At 43.0% G+C, this 25,520-nt stretch overlaps 1 protein-coding gene across 5 annotated transcripts in view; it reads right to left on the reverse strand.

Moving 5' to 3' along the window:
• The window catches only part of EBF1 (EBF transcription factor 1), a 318,757-nt gene that overhangs the window by 32,406 nt on the left and 260,831 nt on the right, over positions 1 to 25,520 (reverse strand). For all 5 annotated transcript variants that reach the window (XM_026659369.2, XM_026659368.2, XM_026659367.2 and 2 more), the window contains exon 11: positions 6,648 to 6,736. In XM_026659369.2, coding sequence (XP_026515154.1) covers positions 6,648 to 6,736 — 89 coding nt within the window. The remainder of the gene's footprint in view (positions 1 to 6,647; positions 6,737 to 25,520) is intronic.

Consider the following 25,520-nt stretch of genomic DNA (forward strand, 5'->3'; position numbering starts at 1 on the left):
CTTCGGAAAAGTAAGGGCTCCTTGCCAGAAATGTGTATATGACTCTGCCCTTCAGCGATACGCCTGTCATTGTTTCTGAGCTCTCCCGTGTTTCAGACCCTACAGAGTCCCAGAAAAAGAAAACCCCACACCCCACCACAACACTTTGATCAGGAGATTGCCCTTTAAGGGTGAAAGTTTTCAAAGCTGCTGCCTCAGGCATCTGACAACTCAAATCTTGGTGGTTTTGAACATCTCACTCTAAGGGTAAGTCTACCCTACACACGCCTTATGGCGGCATGTAGAGTACATACAGTGCACAGCCCACCTAGTACTGGTATGAATAGCAGTGTAGAACTCCAGAAAATCACTGCAAAGGTGCCAGGACTAGCCTTCGCTCTGCTCCCGCCTCCCTATCCGAGCCTAGTGCTTAGAGACGGTCATCACGTCTCACGTCTTCACTGTCAGCGTAGGGAGTCCAACAGTAGCTTGTGGTGCCGTGATCCACATCCTCCCTTCCATCCTCTGTTCAGGCAAAGGTTTCTCTGATCTGGATCTATGTCAGGATGGATTAAGGGTAAATCCGTGTACTGTGGAGTTTCCTGCTGGGAAGAGCTCCCCGTAGGTGGTGCCCAACTGATTGCTAATGGTGCCCTGTACAGGACACAGGCTGAATTGGCAGTGGAAGAAGAAATGCCCCTTAGGTTATGTTTTATGGCTCGGGGACTGGCATGGGAGAGGGTCCATGAGGGAGGGGGGAACCTGGCAGGGTGTACCGCCTCACAGGCAAAGAGACTGCTGTGAGCTCCACTCTCTCCTCCACAGGGACATAAGCAGAAATAAGGCCCCTGTTCAGAGGATACAGTGTGCAGCGGAGGACAAGCAGGCTAAAGATGGATTGCTGGCTTGTATCAGCAGGGTAGGCTTGCTGGCCCCTATTGGGAGGGTAAGCAAGGTAGATACAGCAAATTGCTTCTCACATACCTAGTGAGCAATCACAATCTTAAATACAGTGGTAGCCAGCAGTTGCCAGCAATGACAAAAAAACACACTTGGCGTTAGTTTGCACAGAGGAGTAATGTAGAAAATAAGCATCACGTTTTTACAGACAATCCTTTTTTTCATGCATAGATTCCTAGGCCAGAATCATCTCATCTGACCTGTAGAACACAGACCAGAGAACTTCCCTCAAATAATTCCTAGAGCCGAGCTTTTAGAAAAACATCCAGTCTTGATTTAAACATGGTCAGCGATGGAGAATCCACTACACATCTTGGTAAATTATTCCAATGGTTATTTATTCTTTGTTAAAAAACGTGTGCCTTATTTCCAATCTGAATTTGTCTAGCTTCAAGGTCCAGCCGTTGTTATATCTTTCTCTGTTAGGCTGAAGAGCCCATAATATTGGTTCCCCATGTAGGTATTGTACTCAAATCACCCCTCAGCCCTTTCTTTTTTAGGCTAAATAGATTGAGGTCTTTGAGTCTAACAGTACACAGTAGGCTTTCTAATCCTTTAACCATTCTCGTGGTTCTTCTCTGAACCCCATCCAATTTATCAACATCCTTCTTGAACAGGGGGCACCAGAACTGGACACAGTATTCCAATAACGGTCCCAGCAGTGCCAAATACAGAGGTAAAATAACTTCTCTACTGCTACTTGAGAGTCCCCTGTTTATGCATCCCTTAGCTCTTTTAGTCACATCACCACACTGGGAGATCTCATGTTCAGCTGATTATCTATCGCAACCTCCAAATCTTTTTCGGAGTCACTGCTTCCCAGAATAGAGTTCCACACCCAGGAGCGGCGCCAGGGTTTTTGCCACCCTAGGCGGCAGCGCTCCTCCGCTGAGCATTCGGCAGCGGGGGTCCTTCCGCTCCGCGTCTTCGGGGCACTTCGGTGGCGGGTCCCGGAGCGAGTGAAGGACCCGCCGCCGAATGATCCCCCGCCGCCAAATTTCCGCCAAGGACAGCAAAATGCCACCCCCCAAATCCTGCCGCCCTAGGCGACCGCCTAGGGTCGTCTAGTGGAAGCGCCGGCCCTGCCCACACCCTGTAAAATGGCCTAAACTCTTTGTTCCTAAAGTCTTGTAAGTCAAAAGTAACTAGGGGCCAATTCACCTGAACCCCATCACCCGCAGCTCCCTGCCCCAGGCAGGAGACGATGCATGGGAAATTGTGTCTGGCAAGGAACTTCCTGTGTAAAAGCTGGTGAGGAAGGGGGTGTTTAAAATCTACCTCATAATGGAACCTGCTTTACAACTATCTGTGAAGTTGCTAGCATAGCTCCTGAATCTTCCGGTGCCTGCCCGAGGTTTATCTTAAAGATTTGTGGTACAAAGCATGAAGAAGCCTTAATAAATAAATGTGCATGTGATTTAAACCTCTTTACAGACTTCCACCACACACGTGTGTGCAAGAACCAAGAGGTGAGTCTGAGAGAGTGATCACACACACACACACACTTATTTCCCAACCCCATGGAGCGGGCCTTCTCCAGTCTCCACCTTAGGGGTTGTGATACAATCCCTCAGCTCTAGCAACCCACTAGTTCTCTTTACTTCTCTCTGGAGAGCTCTTGCTCCCCCGCAATCTGCCTCCCCGGTGTGTTGGCCAGGAAAGATTTCTACCCAACTCACCCCAGGTGGCTGAGCTGACTCCAGGGATAGAGGGTGTCCCCCCCTCCCCTGTACTGGCTCTGCTCTTGGAATGTGTGTCCGGGCACATCTGTTAGTGAACCCGCTTGTCAGCTAGCTTCTTTCCCCTGATCTGCCCCTGTGCATGAGGGGAGACGCCTCCTCCCCACAGCCAGCTGCTCCACCTCTCCATCCCCCCACACGAGCTTCCATTCCTGCTTCTCCAGAAACTGTACATTTAAAAAAAAAAATTTCAGGCCAGATTTTCCATGGATCTCAGCACCCAGCAGCTCCTCCTGTAACCAACGGTGGGAAAAGGGAGTCCGAATTCTCCGTCGTTCTCAATGGGAGTTGCTGGGTGGGCGCCGAGCCCTTTTGAAAAACTGGCCCAGCGGTTTTAAAGCAAGAGGAGACCAAAGCTCTACTGTAGGATATCACAATCCCTGGGGCCACAGATGTTGCTGCTACATTCCTCCTGTGGTGCCCTGCAGAGCAGAGAGCATGCACTAAGAGTTAGCATCACGCTCGCACCAGGACGACAGCTGCTTCCATTTCTTAAAAGATGTCTATTTCGTCAATAATGCTTTAATGGAACAATGGCCTTCAATCCCTAATGGCAGTTAAGGAAACGTGTGTGAGTGGGGGGAGGGGTGTTGATGGAAAAGCACAGCATACAAAGCTCTTAACATACAGGAAGCGCTGATACATTGGGATGGCAATGGTTAAAAAATAGGAAAAGCCATATCTAAAGCTCGGAGCACTAGTCTCCATTCCCTTCTCTGCCCCCCTCCCATTTTCCTTCTTCACTCTTGGTGCTTCTGTCCATCTTAAGATCCAAAGCCAGATGGCCCCCGACTCTCATTTAAGCAGTCACTGACAATTGCCTGCCGTGGAATCCTGCCAAAGCCTGGCCTCGTTTTAATGACGACGGAAGAGCATCGCGCAGCATTCAGCCTGCACACAAACTCACCGCGTCCTTGATTAGGATTCTGGAGCCAGCAAATGGTGTTGGGAATGAACCATCAGTGCCTCAAATGCAGAAGCCGACGCGTGCCAGCCCCTGCTGCATTCAGCCTCTGTGCACGGCATGTTAATGTGTCCTGAACTTGAGGCCCAACCTTCAAGCTCTCTAACACAGCTGCCAAAGACGTGTATCCTCCCCTGGCCTTCCTCTAGGGTCTTACAGGAACGCTGGTTCCATCCAGGGGTTCAATTATTCCTTGAAATAGGAAATTGGTAACTTCTTCACTGTCTGATTTACACAAGCTGAGATCACACCCGGAATATAGAAAAGATGATTTCCCTTGTTCTAGCGACTTCATGGAAGACCAGTCAAGTAGGAGGAAACACACATAGGACAGCAGAAAAAGGCTGGGTTACCTGGACCACATTTCGGTAATCCCCAGAACCTTTCACTCAAGGATCTAAAAGCACCCAGCGAGCATTAATTAAACCTCAAGGCACCCTTTGTGAAATATTAACATCCTTTTTATACCGACTGGAACACTAGGGAACAGCGGTGCAGAGAAGTGGCTTGCTCAGAGTGCCAGGGGTGGAGCTGGGAAAAGAATTCAGGAATCTTGATCCTTTGCCCCATGCACTAACCACAAACCAACCCCTTCTCACTACCCAGAGGAGGAAATGCAAACTATGACATCTTCGAAGGTGACGGATGGAAGAGTGTGTTAAAAAAAATAATGCAGGCGGCACAGCCAATGAATTTTGCACCCAGGTGCAAATAGTTAGCAGCTCACGAGAAGTGGGACAAACCTGATGAGTCCAGATTTCATTCTGAACCACCACTATGACTGCATGGCCAAGAACTGCAATGAGGGCCAAACCTGTGGGTTGAGAAGGAAAAGCTCCCCCTTTCAATCTGCCCTCTTGCCTGCTGGGCTAGCATGTGGCGGGAAAGCTCTAATTCAAGCAATTTGCGGTTAGTGAACTCAGCTCTTATGCTTGGGCTGCTTTTAACAAGGTAGAAATTCAGACATTCTCTGTAGTATTTCTCACACCTGAACCTCAGAAAACTTCTGCTGCCAGTTACTCTAGTGTGATTCCTTGCTATCACAATGAGAAAGGCCATAATGTAACTGAGATGAGGGTCAGAAGAGGTAGATGAATAAGCAACATTAGATTTTGCCCTACAAAGAGGCTAGGTTCTTCCTATGCAGTAAAAGCCATTGCTTTATACTAGGAGCACGCAAACCGCTAGGGCTCAGATTCTGGTATGGTCAACGCTGCAGTGAACCCAAACTCAAACTGCACAGCCATATCACACCACCGGCCCAGAAGGGCACATCCTGCAGTAGCCCACCCGTAAACATTCGTGGCCGGAGAGGAGACTGAAAGCCCATTGCCATATCAAATCTGCTAACCCAAGCTGAAAATGTTTGGCCCTATTTTACATTCAATCTGTTGTTTAAAAACAGAAAACACGGCTCTGCTATTTAGTTGGAAAGTTGAGTCCTGACTTCTGCACCCTTTAGGCTTGTAAATCCAGAGTGCATCATAACCATGTTGTTATTCTCTGGCAAACAGCTTCTCTCCGTGGGCATCCTTGGCTGCACTCACAAAAGGCTCATGCAGAAGTAGGATGCTGTTTATCCCGAGGGAGGATTGCACCTCTGAGGAAGCAGACCTAGGTAGAAAAGCATGCTGCAAACCTGTCTAAAAAGTATGCGGATGGGGGGAGAGGGCGGTAGGAGAAAAGTTTTTTGAGGGCAAATGAAGCCAATGAAAAACCATGCTCCAGAACAGCATGTTTTCTTCTAATTTCTCAGGAGGCAGGAAGGAAGAGCAAAAAAACAAAACAAAAAACCCATGCACCAATGCCTGAAGTCTTCCCAATCAAAGAGAATGGAGAGCTAACAAGACATTTAAAATAACTCATCTAATTTCATTTCTGTGTCAACAGATAGTACATAATAACACGATGATGCTTATTAACTTTTTTCCATTTCAAAGCACTTCACAAGCACGATCAATGCTCACAACGGAGCTATGAGATATCCCAATATTACCGCTCAGGACACTAATGCAGAAAAGTCAAGGGATTTTACACAGGGTACAGAGGGAGTCAGTGTCAGGATAAAACTTGGAACTTCCCAATTCTCCTGTGCCCAACCACTTACTGTTGCAGGACTGAAGTCAATGGCAGGTTTTTTCCAATGACTTTGAAGGGCGCAGAACTGATCGCTAAGCCACTTGACTACCTCTCTCATCAGGCATTGCAAAAACTTCCCCAAACACCCTGTGCTGGCCGGTGGCAAGTTGCACAGTGGGGTGCCTACCCACACTGCACTGCACTCTGCATCGATGCCAGCACGCCCGATGCCGACACAAGGAGCCAAGTGTGCACATGCACAAGCTCTGTAATAACTGCGGCGGCTGGATGCTGACATAACAGTTTGATGTCATTTTGTAGTGTAGACATGGCCTGATTATTTCAGGGTTACTGAAACAATGGCGTGTGCTATTATCATATTAAATGGAGACATATGGCTGAACAGAAAATGACAGACACTCACAGTGGCTTGTGCTCCTCTGATTTATACAATGGCAGAGTTCTCAGTGTAATTTTGCAAGATATGACTGCAATACCAGCCACTGCTAAGACAAACGCCATCCAGTTATCCAGGTCTAACTTTGCTGAAATGTACAGAAGGCTTGTGTTCCCAAATACCCACAATACCCCATGATGGTGTAGAGCATTCCTGCACATTACTACCTGCAGTGGACTGTGCCTTTAAGACCTCCAGACACAGCACACACCAGGCAGTGGACAGGCTAGCTCCAGTTGTGATGCAGGCCATGTGCAATGTCCCAGAAGGCTGCAGCGAAGGTTTGCTAGTTGAACCTTCTGGGCAGAGTGTCTACGTGAGCTGCCACTGATGCCAAACCAGGACATTACATTGACAGCCAGACTGGTGGGTTCCTTTGGTAAAGATCAAAGTGCTTATTCTCAAACAAAGACCAGGCAATCCCACCTTTGCCATATTTACAAAAAGAAAAAAAAAACGTGGTGCTGACCTTTGGCAAGCGTTCAGGGTCACCAGGGTGCCGTGGGATAACCTTCTGTAACCTTTGGAAACCGTAGTCAATGGTGGGCTCGTTCAGGGCTGAAACAATAACAAACATCATGAGATGACAAATGTCAGGCAAGGAGGCTCAACTGGCAATGCATCACAAGATCAGAAAACGATCAGAGCTAAATCTCTCATTGCTCTTTTTTACTTAAATCAGCAATGACTGTGAGGTCTTGCTTCAAGCACTGTTTGAGGTTAGTTTTGAGGCTTTGGTTTAAAAAGAAACAAAAACCTTCCTTCTCAAGTATCTGTGACAAGGTTGCTGCAAAGTTTCAGGGCTTTGTAAACAGCTCCTGAGTAAGGAGCAATTGCTATCTTGCAAGCCTTGATAAATTCATTTGATAAATGCTTTGCACCCCACGTTTCATTTGTTTCTCTTTTCAAGTTAGAAGGAAAGTCCCTTTTGATTGGAAGACAAAAGGACAAAGCATAAGAGACTCACATTCTCACATGCTATTATGTATTCAGTACCACCTATATGTAGAGATCACGTACATTTTCACTGTAAACTTTTGTGCACTTTTGTCACGGCAAGGGCTCAATTCTGCACCCACTGGAGTTAACTGCAAAATTCCCGTTGACTTCAGTGGTCGAGGATCAGCCCTCAAATTATCAACACTTGAACTGACACCTACCGAGTTTATTTCATTTAACATTGCCATTTGCATTTTTAGGGTTTTATCCACAGTCATCAAGGCAAAGGAAAAGGGGAGGAAGAGGAAGATTTAAATTCTCATGAGAACGTGGCTTAACTTTAAGCATGTGCTTCAGTCCATCCCTATTCAGCAAAGCATTCAAGCAAGTGCTTAATGTGGTGTTAGTTGTGAATGTCTAGAACAGGGGTCGGCAACGTTTGGCACGCGGCTCGCCAGGGTAAGAACCCTGGCGGGCCGGGCCAGTTTATTTACCTGCTGACGCACAGGTTCGGCCGATCGCGGCCCCCACCGGCCGCGGTTCGCTGTCCCGGGCCAATGGGGGCGGTGGGACGCCGCGGCCAGCACATCCCTCGCCCGCGCCGCTTCCCGCCGCCTCCATTGGCCCGGGACGGCGAACTGCGGCCAGTGGGGGCCGCGATCGGCCGAACCTGCCGCGTCAGCAGGTAAATAAACTGGCCCGGCCCACCAGGGTGCTTACCCTGGCGAGCCGCATGCCAAACGTTGCCGACCCCTGGTTTAGAACCACTGTTCAGTGTGGCCACTAGGGGGCATACACTACAGAGATAAGACTCTGTGAAAACAGGAAATAAAGAAGTCTTGCATTCACCTTGACCATGGTGTACTGGGTCTCTATCATCTCCACACTTAATTTAAAGCATTGATGTCAATGGAACTTAAGTGCATGTTTAAAGTTGAGCATGTGTTTAAGTGCTCTGCTGGGCTGGAACCAGAGTCAAGCACTCTTAAGCCTCCTTACACAGTTGTCAGCATATCTTGGCCTGTCCCAACCAACACCTCCTGCCATTTCAGTCTCCGACCTCTCCTGAACTGTGAATGCACCTTGCATTGACTTCTATGGTGGCTTCATTATGAGGACTATTATCTTCTTGTGACTAGATTCACACCATCTAATTCATTTCAACAGATTTAGGGACAGATTCTGCAACCCGTACTCACACTGAGTAGTACCTTACTCCACGAGTAGTCTTTTATTTTTATTTTTAATAAAAGGCCATTTCAATATTTGTTTATTTTACATCATTGGCAGGTTATGGTTTACAGTAAGCACACATATAGTATAAAAGTAATATCACTGATTTGATTTTAACCAATCCCTCTGTCCCTTTGGCCAATCTTTCCCCAAATAGGCCAGGTGTTAATCCACTCTAGGCAGCTGAGTGTTCAATTTCTCTTAATTCTTTTATTCTTGGCAACCACATTTCTACAGTGGGTATTTGTTTTTGCAAACAAAGGCTCAGATTCTCATACCCTTACTCAACTAAACTGAATCAGGAAGTTTCTCTAGTATCATAACAGGAATCTTTCGGGCGTATCCCTGAAATATCTCTTGCAACAATGTTTTAGCATCAGACCAGCAGCCTTTCAATATGCGATGTTCCCCAAGTATTATGGCACCCCTCCACAACACAACTACAAAATGGAGGGAGCGGGGTAACTGGCTAGGTGATAGTACTACTGAAAGGGATCTGGGGATCAAACCGAATACAAGTCAACAATGTGATGAGGTAGCTAATATCATTCTGGGGCCTATGTGTTACCAGTGAGGCCTCAGCTGGAGTACTGTGTCCAATTCTGGGCACCACACTTCAGGAAAGATGTAAACAAACTGGAGAGAGTCCAGAGGAGAACAACAAAAATGATAAAAGGTTTAGAAAACCTGACTTACAAGGAAAAAAATTGGACATTTTAGTCTTGAGAAAAGACCACCAAGGGGGAACCTGATAACAATCTTCAACTATATTAAGGGCTGTTAAAGAGGACTGTGATCAATTGTTCTCCGTGTCAACTGGAGGTAGGACAAGAACTAAAGGGCTTAGTCGCAAGGGAGATGTAGTTAGATATTAGGAAAAACATTCTAACTCTAAGGCTAGTTAAGCACTGGAACAGGCTTCCAAGGGGGGTTGTGGAATCCCCATCACTGGCGGTTTTTAAGAACAGGTTACACAAACACCTGTCAGGGACAGTCTAGCTTCACTTGGTGCTGCTTCAGTGCAGGGGGCTGGAGTTGCTGACTTCTTGAGGTCCCTTCCACCCCTGCATTTCTATGAGTCTATATTCTGCTGTAAACTCTGCGTCTATGTTGTTTTGTTAGACTGACATGCAGAAACAGCCAAGCATAGTATTTCACTCCATGATAGAGAACAGGTAATATAACAGCCTTCCAGTCCTCTGGATATTTTGTTTCCATTTCCCAGTCTAGCCTCATATTGTCAACACTGCCATGTAATTTTGTAGAAAAATCTAGACACAATGTACTTATTTTTTAAACCACTGATCTCATTATTTAGCAATTTCCTTATACCGCCCTTCATTGCGGCTATGTCTAGCTTAAACTGTATCTAATTCTTATGATAAATTATTATTTATTATAAATAGCTCAACTGTGAGACATTAAACAACATCCCTACAGTTCTAATCGAGATTTCTCTTGCAGTTGTGTTAAAAGATTTTAGCTAGTTCTGTCAAGTACATTTCTTCTGTATTTCAATCTAGTTTTTTCCCCACTTTCCCCCTCTCCATCTTTTCTGAAAGTAGTTACTAAGTTCTGGGATATTATAAATGGAGGCCAGTTTTGAAATTCCCCTCTGAGGTACTAGTCATTTTCTCATATCTTCCCACACTTTCAGCACATTAGAAATCCATAGAGTATTTCCGGGGACTATTTTCTAAACTGGAGAATCAAAAAAAGAGTAACTCTGGTCCAATCCCACAAGGGGTACTTAGTGCTTCCCGGGAGGTGCCGAGCACCCTTAACTTCAACTGATTTCAGTTTTTCTTCAGTGGGGAGGGAGAGTGCACTCAGCCATTTACAGGATCAGGTCCTTAGCAGCATTCGTCGTCTGCCATCTTATTCAGTCTCTAACTATTTGAATTGTATTATCTTTGACCTAATGCAAAATAAAATTGAATTGGTCATCTCACCACAGATTTGGCCAGGGTCACCCTCCATTTTTCTTCAAATTTGGACCAGTAAACTTATTTCACTTGTAATTTCGGTCAACTTTAAACTTTTGCCTCCAGCACCAAAAGGCCTGCTTAAATATTTAGCCCCAGCCTTGGAGTTACGAATCAGACCTGCTCCATTACATCAAAATGCCAAAGAAATGGGCCAGAATCTGATCTCATTTACCTTGGTGAAAATCTGGAGTAACTCCATCACTTTCACCAGTGAACACATGATTTCAGACTCTGGCCTAAGGGAAGGTTTTGGCACTGTATTTAATGAGCGCCGGATTAGCCTCTACATCTGAACTCCACCACACATATACTCCATTTCCCACTGTCCTAATATAAAGTGGAGGAGGGCAGGGGATCAAGATTTTTTTCATACTTTCAGACTGAGCAATAAAGTCAGTATTTGTAATCTTGACATCCATCCATACATTAAAAACAAGCTACCATATATTGTACTTAAAATGCATTCCCATTACCCTAATTTTTAAAAGTACTATTGAAAGTACTAATAACTTTAAAAACTGTATTAAATTCAAATAGGTCCCAAGGCTAATGGAAGTAATTTGTATACCAACCCAAACTGACTGGCCCACTTTTCAAAATACAGGTATGATAATCTTGTGGTTTTAAAAGGACATTTAAATTGAAAGACTGTGAATTTAGTACATAATTATACCAATAGAACCCTTTAACTTGTCAACTTGTAAATCTAAAAGGCTATCAATCATTTCTAAAGAGGAAATAAACCTTAAAATTATTTGATTGACAGGGCTTACTTTTTATGTTTTTAAAAAAATGGAGTAAAGTGGCCAGAAATCCATTTACAAAAGTATATTGTTTTACATAGGTGAGTAAAAAGCCAATAATTACACCCCCAAAAGACATATAAATCAAAGTAAGTACTTTCCTCTCACTTATATATCTTAAGTTGTAGTGAACTTCAGGTAACTTTTTATTAAAATACTTTTCCAAATGTAATGCTTATTGAAGTTGTTAACAGAATAGCATTTTCATTTAAGCTAATATAATCATTTTTGCAAATATGAGATTTAAGCCATTTTTCTCACTTCCAAACAATAAACTTCCAACCTGTCTCTTGTGTGAATTAACTAAAATTACACCCAAGTGTACAAAATCTGTCTATCTATGAGTTAAGGCACAATATTTATTATTCTTACCATTTTATGAATTACTTCTTAAACCCTTGAGGAAGAACTTTCTTTCGAATTAAACTCTAACAGAATAAGCCACAGAGCTCTTTATGCAGAAAATCTGAAGCCATAATTCCTAAAATCAAAGGGGTTTAATAAAAAACACACACAATGTCTGTGGAAATAAGGACACGAGTGTGCATTATTTTCATGTTTCCACCTCCAACTTGATTTTCAACCAAAATGCTGCTTAAACATTTGAGAAAAATGTTTCTACCATCACTATAATTTCAATCACTGAACTGATCCTTTTAATCAAGATGTATAGATAATCCACCATTTAAAAAAGTCCCTTCCCCTCTTTTTTATTTAAACCAGACAGTGGAAGGTTTTTTTGGGGAGGGGTGGTGGGTTGTTTTTGTTGTTTTTTTTTAATATTTCACATAATGAATTCCTACTGTGTCAATAAAACTTTGGTGGTTAATTGAATGACTGTCTGATGTATCTGAGAGAGGAATTTGTTTCTCTAGCCATGCTGCCAACTTACGGCAGAATGATCGACACTTAATATCAGCAATTAAAAGAACCTGTTCAAATATCATATGGAACTCATAGCTTGGGATAGTCTAGGAGAACTCTTCACCAAGGAAAACTCATTCAGCTGATGCAGAGAGTAATTGAATTAGACACATTTTAACATTATTATTCGAAGAAAAATAAACACGCACTACATAGAAGCATTATGGAAAGAGTTCAGAGCATAAAGCAAAACCAGTTAATTTGTTTCCCATGCTTTCATGGCTTCATTTGTTCCTTTTATTTTTCAGCCATATTTTTTCTTTTATTCTGTTTGATGCAAAACCAATACGAAACCGGCACCTAGCTATATAAACTGGGAACATTCTCTGCTTCAGAAGATGTAGCCAGCAGCAAGGCTGCATGAAAGGGCAAGGAACACAGGAATCTCAAACAACAAATGCAAAGAATACTCATAACCAGCTGTAGGTTACCAGCGATGGGAAAAAATTTGCCTCTGCTCCACAGGTGCAGAGGGTCCTAATCCCAACAGAAGGGCCTTGGTTGTTTGTAGAGCGGGAAAGAGAGGTTGCAGAAAGACCACACGTTAGTGTTCCATATTGCTTCTTTTTGTAGCAACATGGAGGGCTTTTGGGGGGGAGGGCAGGAAGGGAGTGGACGCAGGGCAGGCTGGGTAAGTGGTGAGAGCATGGCCAGTGGGTCCATCCATGGCCAGTGGCTCCACCCCCACACATACTCTGGGGATATCCAGAGGAAAAGAATGCCATTGCAGCATGACGATGCAACAGTAGTTTCAGAGTGGAACCACTGGAGTTCCACAGCTGAGAAGATGCTTTGACCTCAAGCCCTGCGTCCTATGCAAAGCCCATTTCCTTTGGATTTGCCCCGACAAGGGAAATAGCGGGACAGTACAGTTTCAGGCCCTGACCCTGCATTGTCAAGAGGCTGCTGTGCTGGGGTGTGCCCGCATGGTACACAATGCAGCAGCCGGACTTTAGTTGACGATACCGTTTGCCAAAGGAGTGTACAGAATTTGACAACGTGTGTGTCTAGACAGAGACTAGATACCCATACACAACGTTATGTACCTATTCACACAGCAGCCATCTGAAACCATTAAAAATTATACACAAAACATATGCAGTTCAGACAGGACAAACAATGACAAATTTCACTTGGACATTTGACCAAGTGGCTAAAACTTCCAGGCATTTGCTAAACTGTCTGGAGACAAAGAGCATTTCAGCTGAGCCTAACTGAGGACAGGTGAGAGACCATCTCCGATACAGCTGGGTCTCACACTGTTGAATGTCTTCAGAAAAAAAATCATGGATCACAGTGGACTTTTTCTCCTGTGCATTTGTCCTCTCCTCCAGCAACTCATCTCCTTGCCTCTCTGAACAGCTGTTTCTACTTGATTGGTTCTTACGCCTGCAATCCCAACCGCTCTTCTCTCCTTTCGATTTTTCTTCTCAAACCCTCCCTCTAGGACCTCACCAATTCCTCGCAGTCCACAGAGAGAGCAATACTGAGCGTGATGATGTTATACGTTCTGAAATGGCACATTGGGAGCATACCCTAACCGACCACTTCTGTGCACTGTCAGCTTTTTGTACTTGTTCCACCAGGAAAGCCAGAACACATCATCCAATGAAAAAGTGTATCTTGCAAATCTCCCTGCAAAGAGTTCTCTTTGCTAATTAAAGATCTTTCAATGAAAACACACAAGCCTCCAGGCTATTTCTGTTGTTGTTGTTGTGAATATGACTTGCTTTTTGTAAAGCTTCCCTTCCATTAACTTTCCCAGGGGTATTTATTCCTGTAGGCAATGGAAAATGGAAGTGGGAGGGGCAGCCACCGCCTGGACAGAAAAATTGGTGTTAGAAGGGCCATTCCAGGGCTAACTCAGAATTTCCCTGCTTTTTATGGCTGCATGGCTCTCTTGCTTTAATATATTCTTGTGTGTTTAATTTCCTTTTCTTAACGGTACTGTGACATGATGTCATTTTTTTTTTTTTTACTGGAAACAGAAAGAGATGGAGATATTAAGAAATGAAATATTTATATTTTATTGCAATTTAATGTCCAAACAAATATCCAATATGTTTGCCAAGCAATAAATAACATTCTGGAGCCAAATCCAATGATCAGACTAGCACCTGGGTCTCTGGGTTTCCCTGGCGACTGTTCTTTATTGAACTAACGGTGAAACGGGCCAGCTTCAGAGGCACGTTACGCAATGTGATATTTTCTTCAGGGTGGCAATTTTTCTGCAGTACGTAAGTGGTTGGTCCGGCATTCCTTTTGCAACTACACTTCCCAGGGTGTTCTATGGTGATTTTGAGTGTGCAAGGAATGCAAGACTTGGCCCCAAATTAATGTGGAAAGTTAAACATTGAAATTACAAGCTCTGTCGGTTCAGGTTCATACATTGGTTCCCAGGCCTGCAGTACTTGAATGCCAGTGATTTTATGATAAAATCCTCAAAATACATTAACTCTGAATGCTAACCTATGACCCCGCTGCAATCTGAGTACGTGGAAAAACTGCATGATTTGCCATTTTCCAAGCTACTTCCTTCGCCTTTTGCTGTTCCAATTGTCTTCTTGCCTCAATGGGCGAGATCTGGCTCTAAAACAACCTGATCAATCATGTGGTTTCATGCATCAAACAAGCTTTTGGATCCTGTAACACAATTTTCAAAAAGCCTGGTAGCACTGGCTCAGGCGCCAGTAGGTAGAACATAAAGGCCCACGGAAGTTACGTACGTTAGTTACTGACTCCAGTCTGGAGGCTATTGGGTTAATGGAGACATACTTTGCAATCTCCACCAACAAGGCAGAAACAGCATTTTCAGATAAATATTTTCCATTTGTCTGGAACATATTCTGGAAACTCATGAAAGAATGAAATACGACTTCGCTGCGAACGACTTTGCTGGAAAAGTGCAGCTCTCGGGGGATTACCACTCTGTGTAAGTGAATATATAGTTAGACAAAGAGGCCACCATTTTTAAAAATGGGTGCCTATGGTTCTGCTCCAAAGTCCATATTTAGGCTCTTTTTCAAAAGTGCTGAGAGCCCAGCAGCCATTTTTTTAAGGTCTTGGCTGAAAGAGAGAAGGCAACCCATCTTTCGGTAGGAAAAGCCCTCTTTTCACTTCATCAGTATACATTTTCAAGCTTCTAATGGGTTGCTTTGAGGAAATGCTTTATTTTTAACCTTTCCTTATTGCAAATCCGACCATCTCTCGTCTACTCTCTTTGCGGATTACAAGAGGCCTGATTCTGCTCTTGTAACAGAACGGGAAATCAGAAGTAACTCCATTGAACCCCTGGTGTAATGGAGAACTTTGCACCTATGCTATACATACACACTGAGTTTAAGGTGTGAAAGCTTAGCCTGAACTTAATTCTTATATGCTCACATGCCATTTGGTAAAATAAATATTCAAGACCAAAGGCTGCATAAATAACACAATGTACCTTACTGAAAGTCAAGGATCATTGCTACAGTACAATGCCTTAAAATTCTCCCTTCCTTTGCACTTGGATGTCAGTCCAAGGACAAGTCTCTACTTGGGGAGCAAAGGGGAAATATGCCAGCAATCATTTCCATCATCCCTACATCTGAGATGGGAAGTGGGGCACTGGAAAAAGTGCACCTCCTCCCCCCACCAACTGTAATGAGCCTCCTGTAAACTATGTGTGATGTTCTTGGAAGAAACTGACCTTCCAGGAGGCTTAGTTATGAAGTTGTATTAAAGATCTAAATTAAGATTAAATCCCTGGAGAAAACTAAAGCTTCCAGGCTTCCATGCATCTTTATTTTTGAACATTATCTTTGATTTGGGCATGCAACATAATTAAAAGGTTACTTGCTCAGAAGAAAGCAGACAGGTCATTTTGACTGTATAATGGATGATACAGTATGAAAGTGATTATAACTAAACAGTTTTGTCTGCGGTGTCTAATATTTGGGGGAAATCTATAATTCTAGACCTCTCGGTAGCCTCAGATTTTAACAGCAGCAATATTACTGACTTCTATAATTGTTCTGATTTCTTCCTGAAGAGTTTTGACAATAACTGTTATCAAGGGGGGAAAAAAACATACCAGCCTGTCTGATAAACATGTTTCCCTGCCCTCACACCCCAGTGAGCACTGTGACACTATACTTTTATCATCTAGTGTGTGCTCAGAATGAGCTTAGAACAGCAATTGCCAGGAATAGGCAGGCGATAAACCGCATTGATTTAACACATCTTGTTTTCAATCATGCTCGGATTTTCTGAGCACGCATTTTTCCTGTACTCCGGCTTGTAGCTTTTATCTGACGAGCTGATCCCTTTTCACTGGAAAATGAAAAGGTCGCACAATAAGACACGGTTTACTGGAACTTGAACACGTACCGGGAAAGTATTTTAGATAAATACTGTCAGACATAGTGGAGCTGAATTTCAACAACACAATTGCTAAACAACAATACTTATTACTCTCTCAGAACAAGCCTACAAGCAACTTATGGCTCACAGCAGGGGAGATCACAGAGTTAGGTTCAAGAGCTAAGAAAACCTTACGAAAGCCCGTTTAAAGATGGCATGCTCCTTTTAACTTAAATACTGACTAGCCCTATCTCAGGGCAGAACTAAATACTGCTTTAGCTATTCTTCTAGACTTTGTGAAATTGACAATAACTCTTAGCCCTGGCTATTAAATTAACGTTCACTGAAAAGGTGCATGTCTGTGTGGCTGACTTAATTTAATCAACTGGGGGTAGAGGACAGTGAGAAAATTAAAAATAAACAACTAGATAAAGAAAACAATTTAACTGAAATTAATTAATTCACCAATGCAGACAACTAGGGGTGGGCAAATGTATATATATATGTGGTAACATGACTGGACCCTCCAAATGACTACTGAATTGGTCTAATAAATAATGTGCAAAGTATGAAGGGATCATAACTATGATTTTAATTTAATTTTTCTCCCCTTCCCCCGCGAGTGAATGCAATGATCCTAAAAGATACCGGATTGACACAGTCTCCGAGTGTGTCACAATCTTTAATGTACTTATCTTCCCTACACCCCTTGGAGTGTTATTACTCCCATTTTACATATGGGGAACTGAGCCCCAGAGAGACCAAGGCCCAGATTTTTAAAGGTATTAAGACATTGCTGGGCTCAGCCTTGCAAAGCCTCAGTGATACAGATGGCTAAGTACAATTTTCAAAAGTGACTTTGGTGCCTAACCTGCTTAGGCACTTTTGAAAACCCACTATTAGGAGCCTAGGTTATATTGACCTGCAGAAGAGCTCTGTGCAGCTTGAAAGCTTGTCTCTCTCCCCAACAGAAGTTGGTCCCATAAAAGATATCACGTCACCCGCCTGGTCTCTCTAACGTCCAGGGGCCTATATGCAATACTGCAAACAACAACTGACTTTCCATTTCATTTAGGTTCCTATGTCACTTCTGAAAACGGGAGTGAGTTGTCCAAGTCGCTGAGGCTTTGCACCACTGAATGCAGCAATGCCAAAATACCACTGAAAGCATGAGCCTAAGTGACTTGCCCAACGTCAAAGAGGAAAGTCTGAGGCAGAGCAGTGAATTGAACCAGGTCCCCAGTAAAGTCTTGTCCGAAGTCCCCACTAAACACGCCAGCCACTGGCACATCCTTCCACTCTCTGCCTTCTCTACCCAGAGCATTTCTGCCGAGATAAGGCTGCCAGGAGTGATCTATTTTTTTTTATGTAGATACCTGTCTACTAAGAACTGATCCAAAGCCAACAGTTCATGCAACATATGCCGCTGAACAGCTGTCAGATAAAAATGACTTTCTGCCATTACCACCCTGGCCTATTTTGAACATAGTGACATAGTTCAAAGTCTCCAGATTCTAGAGTCAGGCCTCCATTTAATTAATGCTCTCAACATCAGCGGGCCGCATACCATATTCAGAACTACTAATGCCTCCTAATCAGCAAGTGCCACGTAAGCATAGCCCTGTACTTCATTCACAGCAGACAGACGGCGTTTGTGGGGGATGGAGAAGCAGGGAACTATTCACCCTTATTTTGAAACAGAAGCTTCTTCAGTTGAAATGAGAGCCATGCTTGGTTCTTGGTGACTTTAACGGCATGGTGCCCCTTTGAAAACGGTTTATTTTTGAATAGTTTAGTCTGGCATAGCTCTCAACCTGCCAAGGTCCCAAAGTGGGACAAAGAACCAAACGGAGAGATCCAAAACCAAGATTCACCCAAGAACCTTAAAACACTGGGAGATTCTCTCCCCTTTTGTAAAGCACTGTTATCTCCAGTTCAAAATTCTTTAGCTGTGATGTCATAATTTTTCAATAATACAAGTGAGGGGACACCAAATATCTGGGGAAAAAGGTAATTTGGGGAGCAAAATGAGTCCCTGTCTGGAAAGGAGAGGTATTGGAGGTGTAGAGGTAGGTAGGTAGGGAGGGGTGTGTGTGTGTGTGTGTGTGTGTGGGTGGGTGTGTGTGTGTGAGAGAGGGAGAGAGAGACAGCAAGCAACAATTAGAGGCTCCAATTTTTATGCACCAAAGTGAGATTTATCAGTAGATACTTTGTTTTGCCCACACAAGTTTCTTATCTCCTGGACTTTTTCAGGGTCCATATTCTCCATACTCTGCTACCTTGTGGCACAAGGAGAACTGGAGGTTAGCAACAATTTTCCAGACAGGTCTATTGTGATTTTAAATGACTTTTTGATTCAATTATAAGAAAAAAAAATCTGCGATAAGTACCAAATATGTGAAAACAGAGAATGGCCCCGAGTGTATATACTACTTATTATAGACTCCTATGCTGAGTGAGTGAACAAATAGTTGAGATGAATAAAGGAAATGTATGAAAAATCTTGCTATACAGCTGTTAATGAGCGGGGTAGTTATTGCATTAAACTGAAACGGAAATCCGAATACACTTCTATTGGTTGGATCCCACCATTAGGGACCATCCCTTTAATATGCTTTTGTTGCTGCCATCAAATTATAGTTTTCTCCAGTAAGACCCTTGAGAGTTTCACAACACAAAGTGCAATTTTTAGCAGCAGCCACCGCCCCCTACCACCTGACATTGCCCATTAGCAGGATCTGTACACAACAGCAGCAAGCGTGGGTGTAGGAGTGGCAGGGTGAAGCAGGTTCAACTTTTTAAAGGAATATCAGTTTTATGGTATTGGTTTGTTGACTGTACAAGAACTGCAGAACTAATACAGAAACCTTTTTGCATGCCAAGTGCTTTGGGGGGAAGGGCTAAAAGAACGGAGTCATGTTTTTCAATTCTAAGTTGAGCAAGCTGTCGGATCGCTCTATAACTGTGTCTGAAACTTTGGCTTGTAAAAAACCGAGTGCCCCATTCAGCAAAGACACTTACACACCTGCGTGATTTAGTAGTCCCTTTGAAGTCACGCCAGCATTATAAGGAATTTTATCGGACGACAATAAGCAGCATATTTAGAACAGTGTGTCCAGTTTTGTTCACCTCACTGTAAGAAGGGTGTAAATTGCAGCGGTCGACAGAAAGAGAAGGGTGGGAGCATGGTGGAAATTGAAGAATGATGAAAGACCCCCCAAAAAATCATTTATTGTGGCAAGGAGAGGGATTAGAGAAACGTGCATGAGAAATCTAAAATGAAGGAGGATATGGTGAAAACTAACCAATGTCTCGTTAAGATAATGAAAAGACTCTGGATTAAATTAATGGCTGGAGACTGTAGAATAAATAAACAAATGTTCCCTCACACAGCTGTATATTCAGCCGTATAATCCACTGCTGCAGGATATTATCAAGTCAAATTCTGTCATTGGAGCTGAGAAAGACCTGGATAATTTTGTGATCATTAATATTTGTAGTACCGCAAGCTAAGGTCACCAATGTGTTCTCAAATCTCCTGTATCATGGCATAATGGATCTCTCTCTGTAGGGGTCAGGAAGAAATTCCCTTTCATGAACAGCACTGTTAAATTGGCATGAAACATTTACGTAATCAGTTACCGGATACCTCCAAAGGCAGGAAACTGGATTTGATGGACCAGTGGTCTGATCTGGTATGGCAAATCAAATTTTCCTATAGAGTAGATGGGAGCAGTTTTCCTTTAAGTGGTTTGAAAATATATGGGAGATGGATTATATCTGTTAAAAGCTGCCAAAATACTATTTTTTAGAGAACCAAAATTCTCTGGGGATTGTTTCAAATCCACATAATGTTCTTGAGTGCTAAAGTTTGCAATGCTACCTTTACGTTATCAGGTGTGTGTGTAAAAACACATATTGCTAGCTAGCTCTCTATCAGTTACACATCTGAGGATGATATGGGAAGTAAGTTATTCAGTCTTAAAAACCAACAATCACTTATGCTCCTGGGCTTTGGGTAAGTAGATTTTCAGATGACACAATATGCAGAAGAGATGTGTTTGTGCTAAAAAAAAATAAATGGCCCTTTCAGGACACATCTCTTCAATGAGCTCCAAAATGGAGACAGAAACACAAAGAATTGGGATGAAACACATTCCACATTTCAGGAGAATCCAGGGGTTCATTGACTAGGGATTTCAGTCCAATACAGACAGAACTTAAAAGAACTGGGCCAGAGCTTCAGGTGGTGTCGATCAACACAGCCTTATTAACTTTGCTTGAGCTATGCCAATTAATACTAGCTGAGGGTGTGGCCTATTTTTCAGGATATGCCTATCTGATGGCAAAAGGCTGGCACTGAATTTTAACCAGATGCACCTACTTTACGACCGATATCCTCGGTTTCCAAAAAGCAATCCCAAGAGCAAAACCACGGCAATTTTTTTAACCAAAGGAAACTTTGAAATATTATTTTAAAATAGGCATATAGAAGCAGAGGGAGGGCTAGGCATGGTGGGTTGAGAAAATTAACAAGTGACCTTTGCCTTTGCCTGTGCAGACATTTTAATTTATGGCCCATGGCTCAGTTCTCCATTGCTCATCGCCCGCAGGAAAATTCACATAAGCATTGCTTTCTCCTTCTCACTTGGCAAGTTTTTCTTAGTCAAACAAGTTTAAAAAAACCACGATGTTCCATTTTGGGGTTATCTTGTGCAGCCTGGGTAGAATTCTGATATGCTTTCTTCATTAAGTGCTCATAATCCCAGAAATGAAAGTAACTCATTTCTTCCCAAGGTGCCTGTTAACTGAAAAACTCATCTTAATTGACTGCACAGATGAGTTACCCATCTTCAGATTCACAAACCATTAATGACCCATTTGCACAGAAGCTCTGCTGGTGAGTCTCGTCTCAGCGCTGTGCTTACAAGGAATGCGAGATTCAGCAATGGGAGAGTGGGGGGCTGATAGGGCCAAAGCAGCCCTATTAAGGCTTCTTGTTCATGACAAAATGAGCATTCTGGGGCCGAACATGGAACATGACAAATAATGCTGCACTTGCTAAATTGTAAACACCAAGATCACCTTGCCAAGTCAATTGCAGAGGAATCAACAAATAATGCAATTCTGCCCCCGAATACTAGTTAAATAGCCTTGAAATGTGCCTACAGAGAGGACACTAAGCGGGAAACTACAGCCTCACAGACGTAAGAGAAAAGGAATAACAATAAGTGAGGCAGTAAAAATAATTGCACATTTCACTCTGTTCACATTTGTCTTACTTCACTCCCGCCATCACGCTTTATCATCTAGAACATACATGGCAGAACCAGAGGCCATAAGAGGGGAAGTTATAGTACTTCAGATCTAAGTTTTCTTATCTAGCTGCCCCATCTAAAATGATCGGTGTATTCTGGCGCCACTGATGAACGTAAAGAGATGTATGTTGTATGTGAAATGAACATCGTTGATTTTCCAATTTGCATTGTTGTTTATTTGATACACAGTACACCATTCTTTGCTATTGAGTAGGAATTAGCAGTGTTATCCACATATGTTCACCCACCTACAGGTATCCTCTTGATGGACTGATTTAGTCTAGAGCTGTTGAAATGTTTTGCACTAAAAAGGGAGAATTTTTGGTAAAAAAAATAGCCTCTTTTCAAAAATAATTTTCCCACTGAACATTTTGTTATCAACATTTTCCATTTTATATGAATTTTTTCATGATATTTTTAATAAAAATGTCCCAAATATTTATTGAAAATTGTATTGAATTTTTTTAGAAATGTATTATTGAAATTTTGTTGACTGAAATCCAGTTTTGGTAAGAAAATTTGTTTTCAGTCATGAACTTGACACAATGGAAGCAACTTCTAATTGGCTCCAGAGTCTTTTTCCTGTTTCTCACCCAGTTCTAACGACTACCATAATGTCATCACACCACTGTGCATCAAAAAATACTGCCCAATGCTGTGAATACTGAACATCAACAAAAAAAAACCCCTCCAAAACTAATTAGTATTCAATCTCAAATGATGAGTTAGCAAAAATTATTTCAGTCTGCACAGCAACTGTATCATTCTTCAATTTAGGCTAAGATGAGGCACTGTTTAAATAAAGATGTAAAACCTGCCCTCTGATTCACAGCATAGGTCTAGTCTAAAAATTGTTAGATGGTCTTCATCTCTCAGAATAGCAAAACAGAACTCTAACGTTGCGTAAAAAAACTATACAGATAACTGAACTGCAAAAGATCATACGCAGAAATCATATTATACACATAGATTTTTATCTCCAGTTGGCTACGTGTTTAGAACTGGAAATGAAAATTGCCCATTATGTACAGAATTGTTTGCATAAACATGAGGAAGAGGAAGGATGGTTCAGTGGTTAGGATGCTACATGGAACTCGGAGAGTCAGGCTTAATTCCCTGCTCTGCCGCAGACTTCCAGTTTGACCTTAGGCAACTAAATATCTTTGAGGATTTGGGCCTGAGAAACTTGCCTAACTACCACTGAAATCAATGGGAGTCACGTGCCTTTGAGGATCTGGGTCTCAGTTACCCATCTGTAAAATGGGAACAACTGCACTTCCCTACCTCCCGGGGGGGGGGGGGGGAAGGTATTAGAATAAATGCATTAACCACTGTGAGGTGCTCAGATAATGCTACAATTCGCAGGCAGCTGAGTTTCCAACAATACATCGATTTATGATCCTGCTCCCGATGGACCATACTGATTAGATCGGATGCATGAGTTTCATTACCCGACTTCGGAGGTCAGAAGGTGAAATCAGCTTTGCATATAAAGAGGGGCTAAATTAAGGCACTAAGACACAGCCCTGCATTTCTGCTCTTTGAATTCTTATCCCACGCCCATCTCCTGAGTGTCTGAGCACCTGCCAGGAGGACAGCGGAGCTGCCGTGACACTCCTGAAGAAGGTTCAACCTCGGTTCCATTGCACAGCTGGCTGTGAGGTGGGGATACACCCTGACCTCTTTCCCACCCCCTTTGCACAGGACAGAGCACACAGAGGTGCTAGATCCGTAAAGCCCATACATTTGCTGGGCATCATCATCCTCTACTGAAGCTAATGGAATGACAAGACATAAGTGAGAGAAAAGTGGGCCCTCTCTGAGCTCAAGGATTCCAATTGTGCCTAGAGGACCCAATGGATTGGGGGGAAAAGGAGAAGGCACTCTTTGCACCATTTCCTTGTGTTGCACGCTCGAGCAGCAACAGCCCTGCGTGTTTCAACTGACTGTGCAAATCAAGCACAAATACCAGCAGAAATTGAAGCCATGGTGCAGAAAAAGAGCTTCGGAGAATTTCTTCGATTTTAAAACATCTATTGTTTTGCTATGCGCTCAAAGATCATTTCAGTGCAACAGGGCCCTGCTTATTTTGGACCTGCCAGTGCAATTCCAGCATTACATTAGATGCAGCTACAGAAAGGTGGGGAGAGATCGCTTGTAACAGTTCACCAGGACAGTAGATTCCACTGTCAGTGTTTACTCACTTTATTACTATTGATTTCCAGATTTCCCTGAAATCTCTTCCCTAACTGAGCAGGTGATATACATTTAGTGGCAAAGGTAATTATGCAAAATGAATCCAAGTTGTAGTTAGGTGATTAAAAAAAAAATAATGGACACTGAAAACATTCGGTGACAGATTAAACATTAAAACTGATTGTATTAAATTGTGTGAGAAAGTTTCATCGTTCCTTAATCCTGGGCTATAATGGTCCTGTCTTAACTGAAGCCACATACGAGCGTATGCTTGTGTGTGTCAGAGCATGCATCTCCAAACTATTATTTGGACTCTCTTGCAGAGAACTTTTAATATCCTGGTAAAGCGGTGGGCAGTTTCCCCAGCCAGCAAAGGGAAATAAAGCTCCAGGTATTAGTCTTTTAAGGCTCTTTCCTCAGGGTTTGGTTACTGCCTGCAAAACCAAAAACTAATAAACTAAAAAACCCTGGGTGATAATTCCCATAGGATTTCCCTGCTTTAACCAGCACAGAGGAGCAAAGACCCATCCTTCCCCTTAGTTCTCCTTTGACACAGCTGTTATGATCCACTCGGGGCAGGAACCTGTTAGCCCTTTACAGACTGCGGCACCTTTACTTTGTCATAATACTACATTATATGTATCATGCATACAAAAATGGTCATCTCTTGGGCTCTAGAACAAACACATGCATTTGTGAAACCGCATTCCAAATATCCCAAAACCGAACTGTTTGGGTGGAGATGGGGGATTAATCTGAAATCTGTTGCAACGCTTGTTACATTGTAAGTCACTATATATCTTCTAAGAGCAATATTCTCCCCTCAGCTACTCTGATACAGCACTCACTGCCACAGAAGTTGTATATCAGGTGGCAGAATTTGATCTCAAGTAAATAAATCCCTCCATAAATAACTACCTGAGGCTGACTTTTATTACGGAATGGTCCATATAATCACTAGACTTGCGGGACTTTATTCATTGTCCGCAAGGGTCTTGAACCCCCACTGGATTATCAGTCTCATTATGTGATGTGGTCTGAATTCTTCTTAAACAACAGAACCTATGCAGCCCAAACAGGATTTGATTACCCCCGGGCCTCTCAGGGTATGTCTACACTGCAATAAAAAAAGACCCACGGCACAGCTGCAGCTGGCCTGGGTCAGCAACTCAGGCTACGGGGCTATAAAATTGCAATACAGACATTCCAGCTCAATGGAACCCAGGCTCTGAGATCCTCCCCCCACGTCAGGTCTCAGAGCCTGCACTTTAGCCTAAGCTGGACCGTCTATACTAGCTGGAGCCTGAGCTCTGAGACTCGGTGCCACACGTTTTGTATCGCAGTGTGGACGTATCCTGAGTGCCAAGGACTCTCCCCAGGTCTGAGGTTGCAGAAGCTATTTCTAACAGCAAGAGTGAAGTAACACCTATCTATCTATTTCAGGTACTTACATAGCCTCTGTTACTTTAGTATCTGAGCTCCTCACAATCTAGTTAACATCACAGTACACCTGTAAAATAGGGCAGTTCCACATTGTAGTATCTTCCTTTTATAGACAGGGAATTGGGACTGGGAACCAACAAACAGACTAGATTTTTAA

Source organism: Terrapene carolina, unplaced genomic scaffold, assembly GCF_002925995.2.
Source record: "Terrapene carolina triunguis isolate 2854851 unplaced genomic scaffold, T_m_triunguis-2.0 Scaffold629, whole genome shotgun sequence".
NCBI lineage: Eukaryota > Metazoa > Chordata > Testudines > Emydidae > Terrapene > Terrapene triunguis.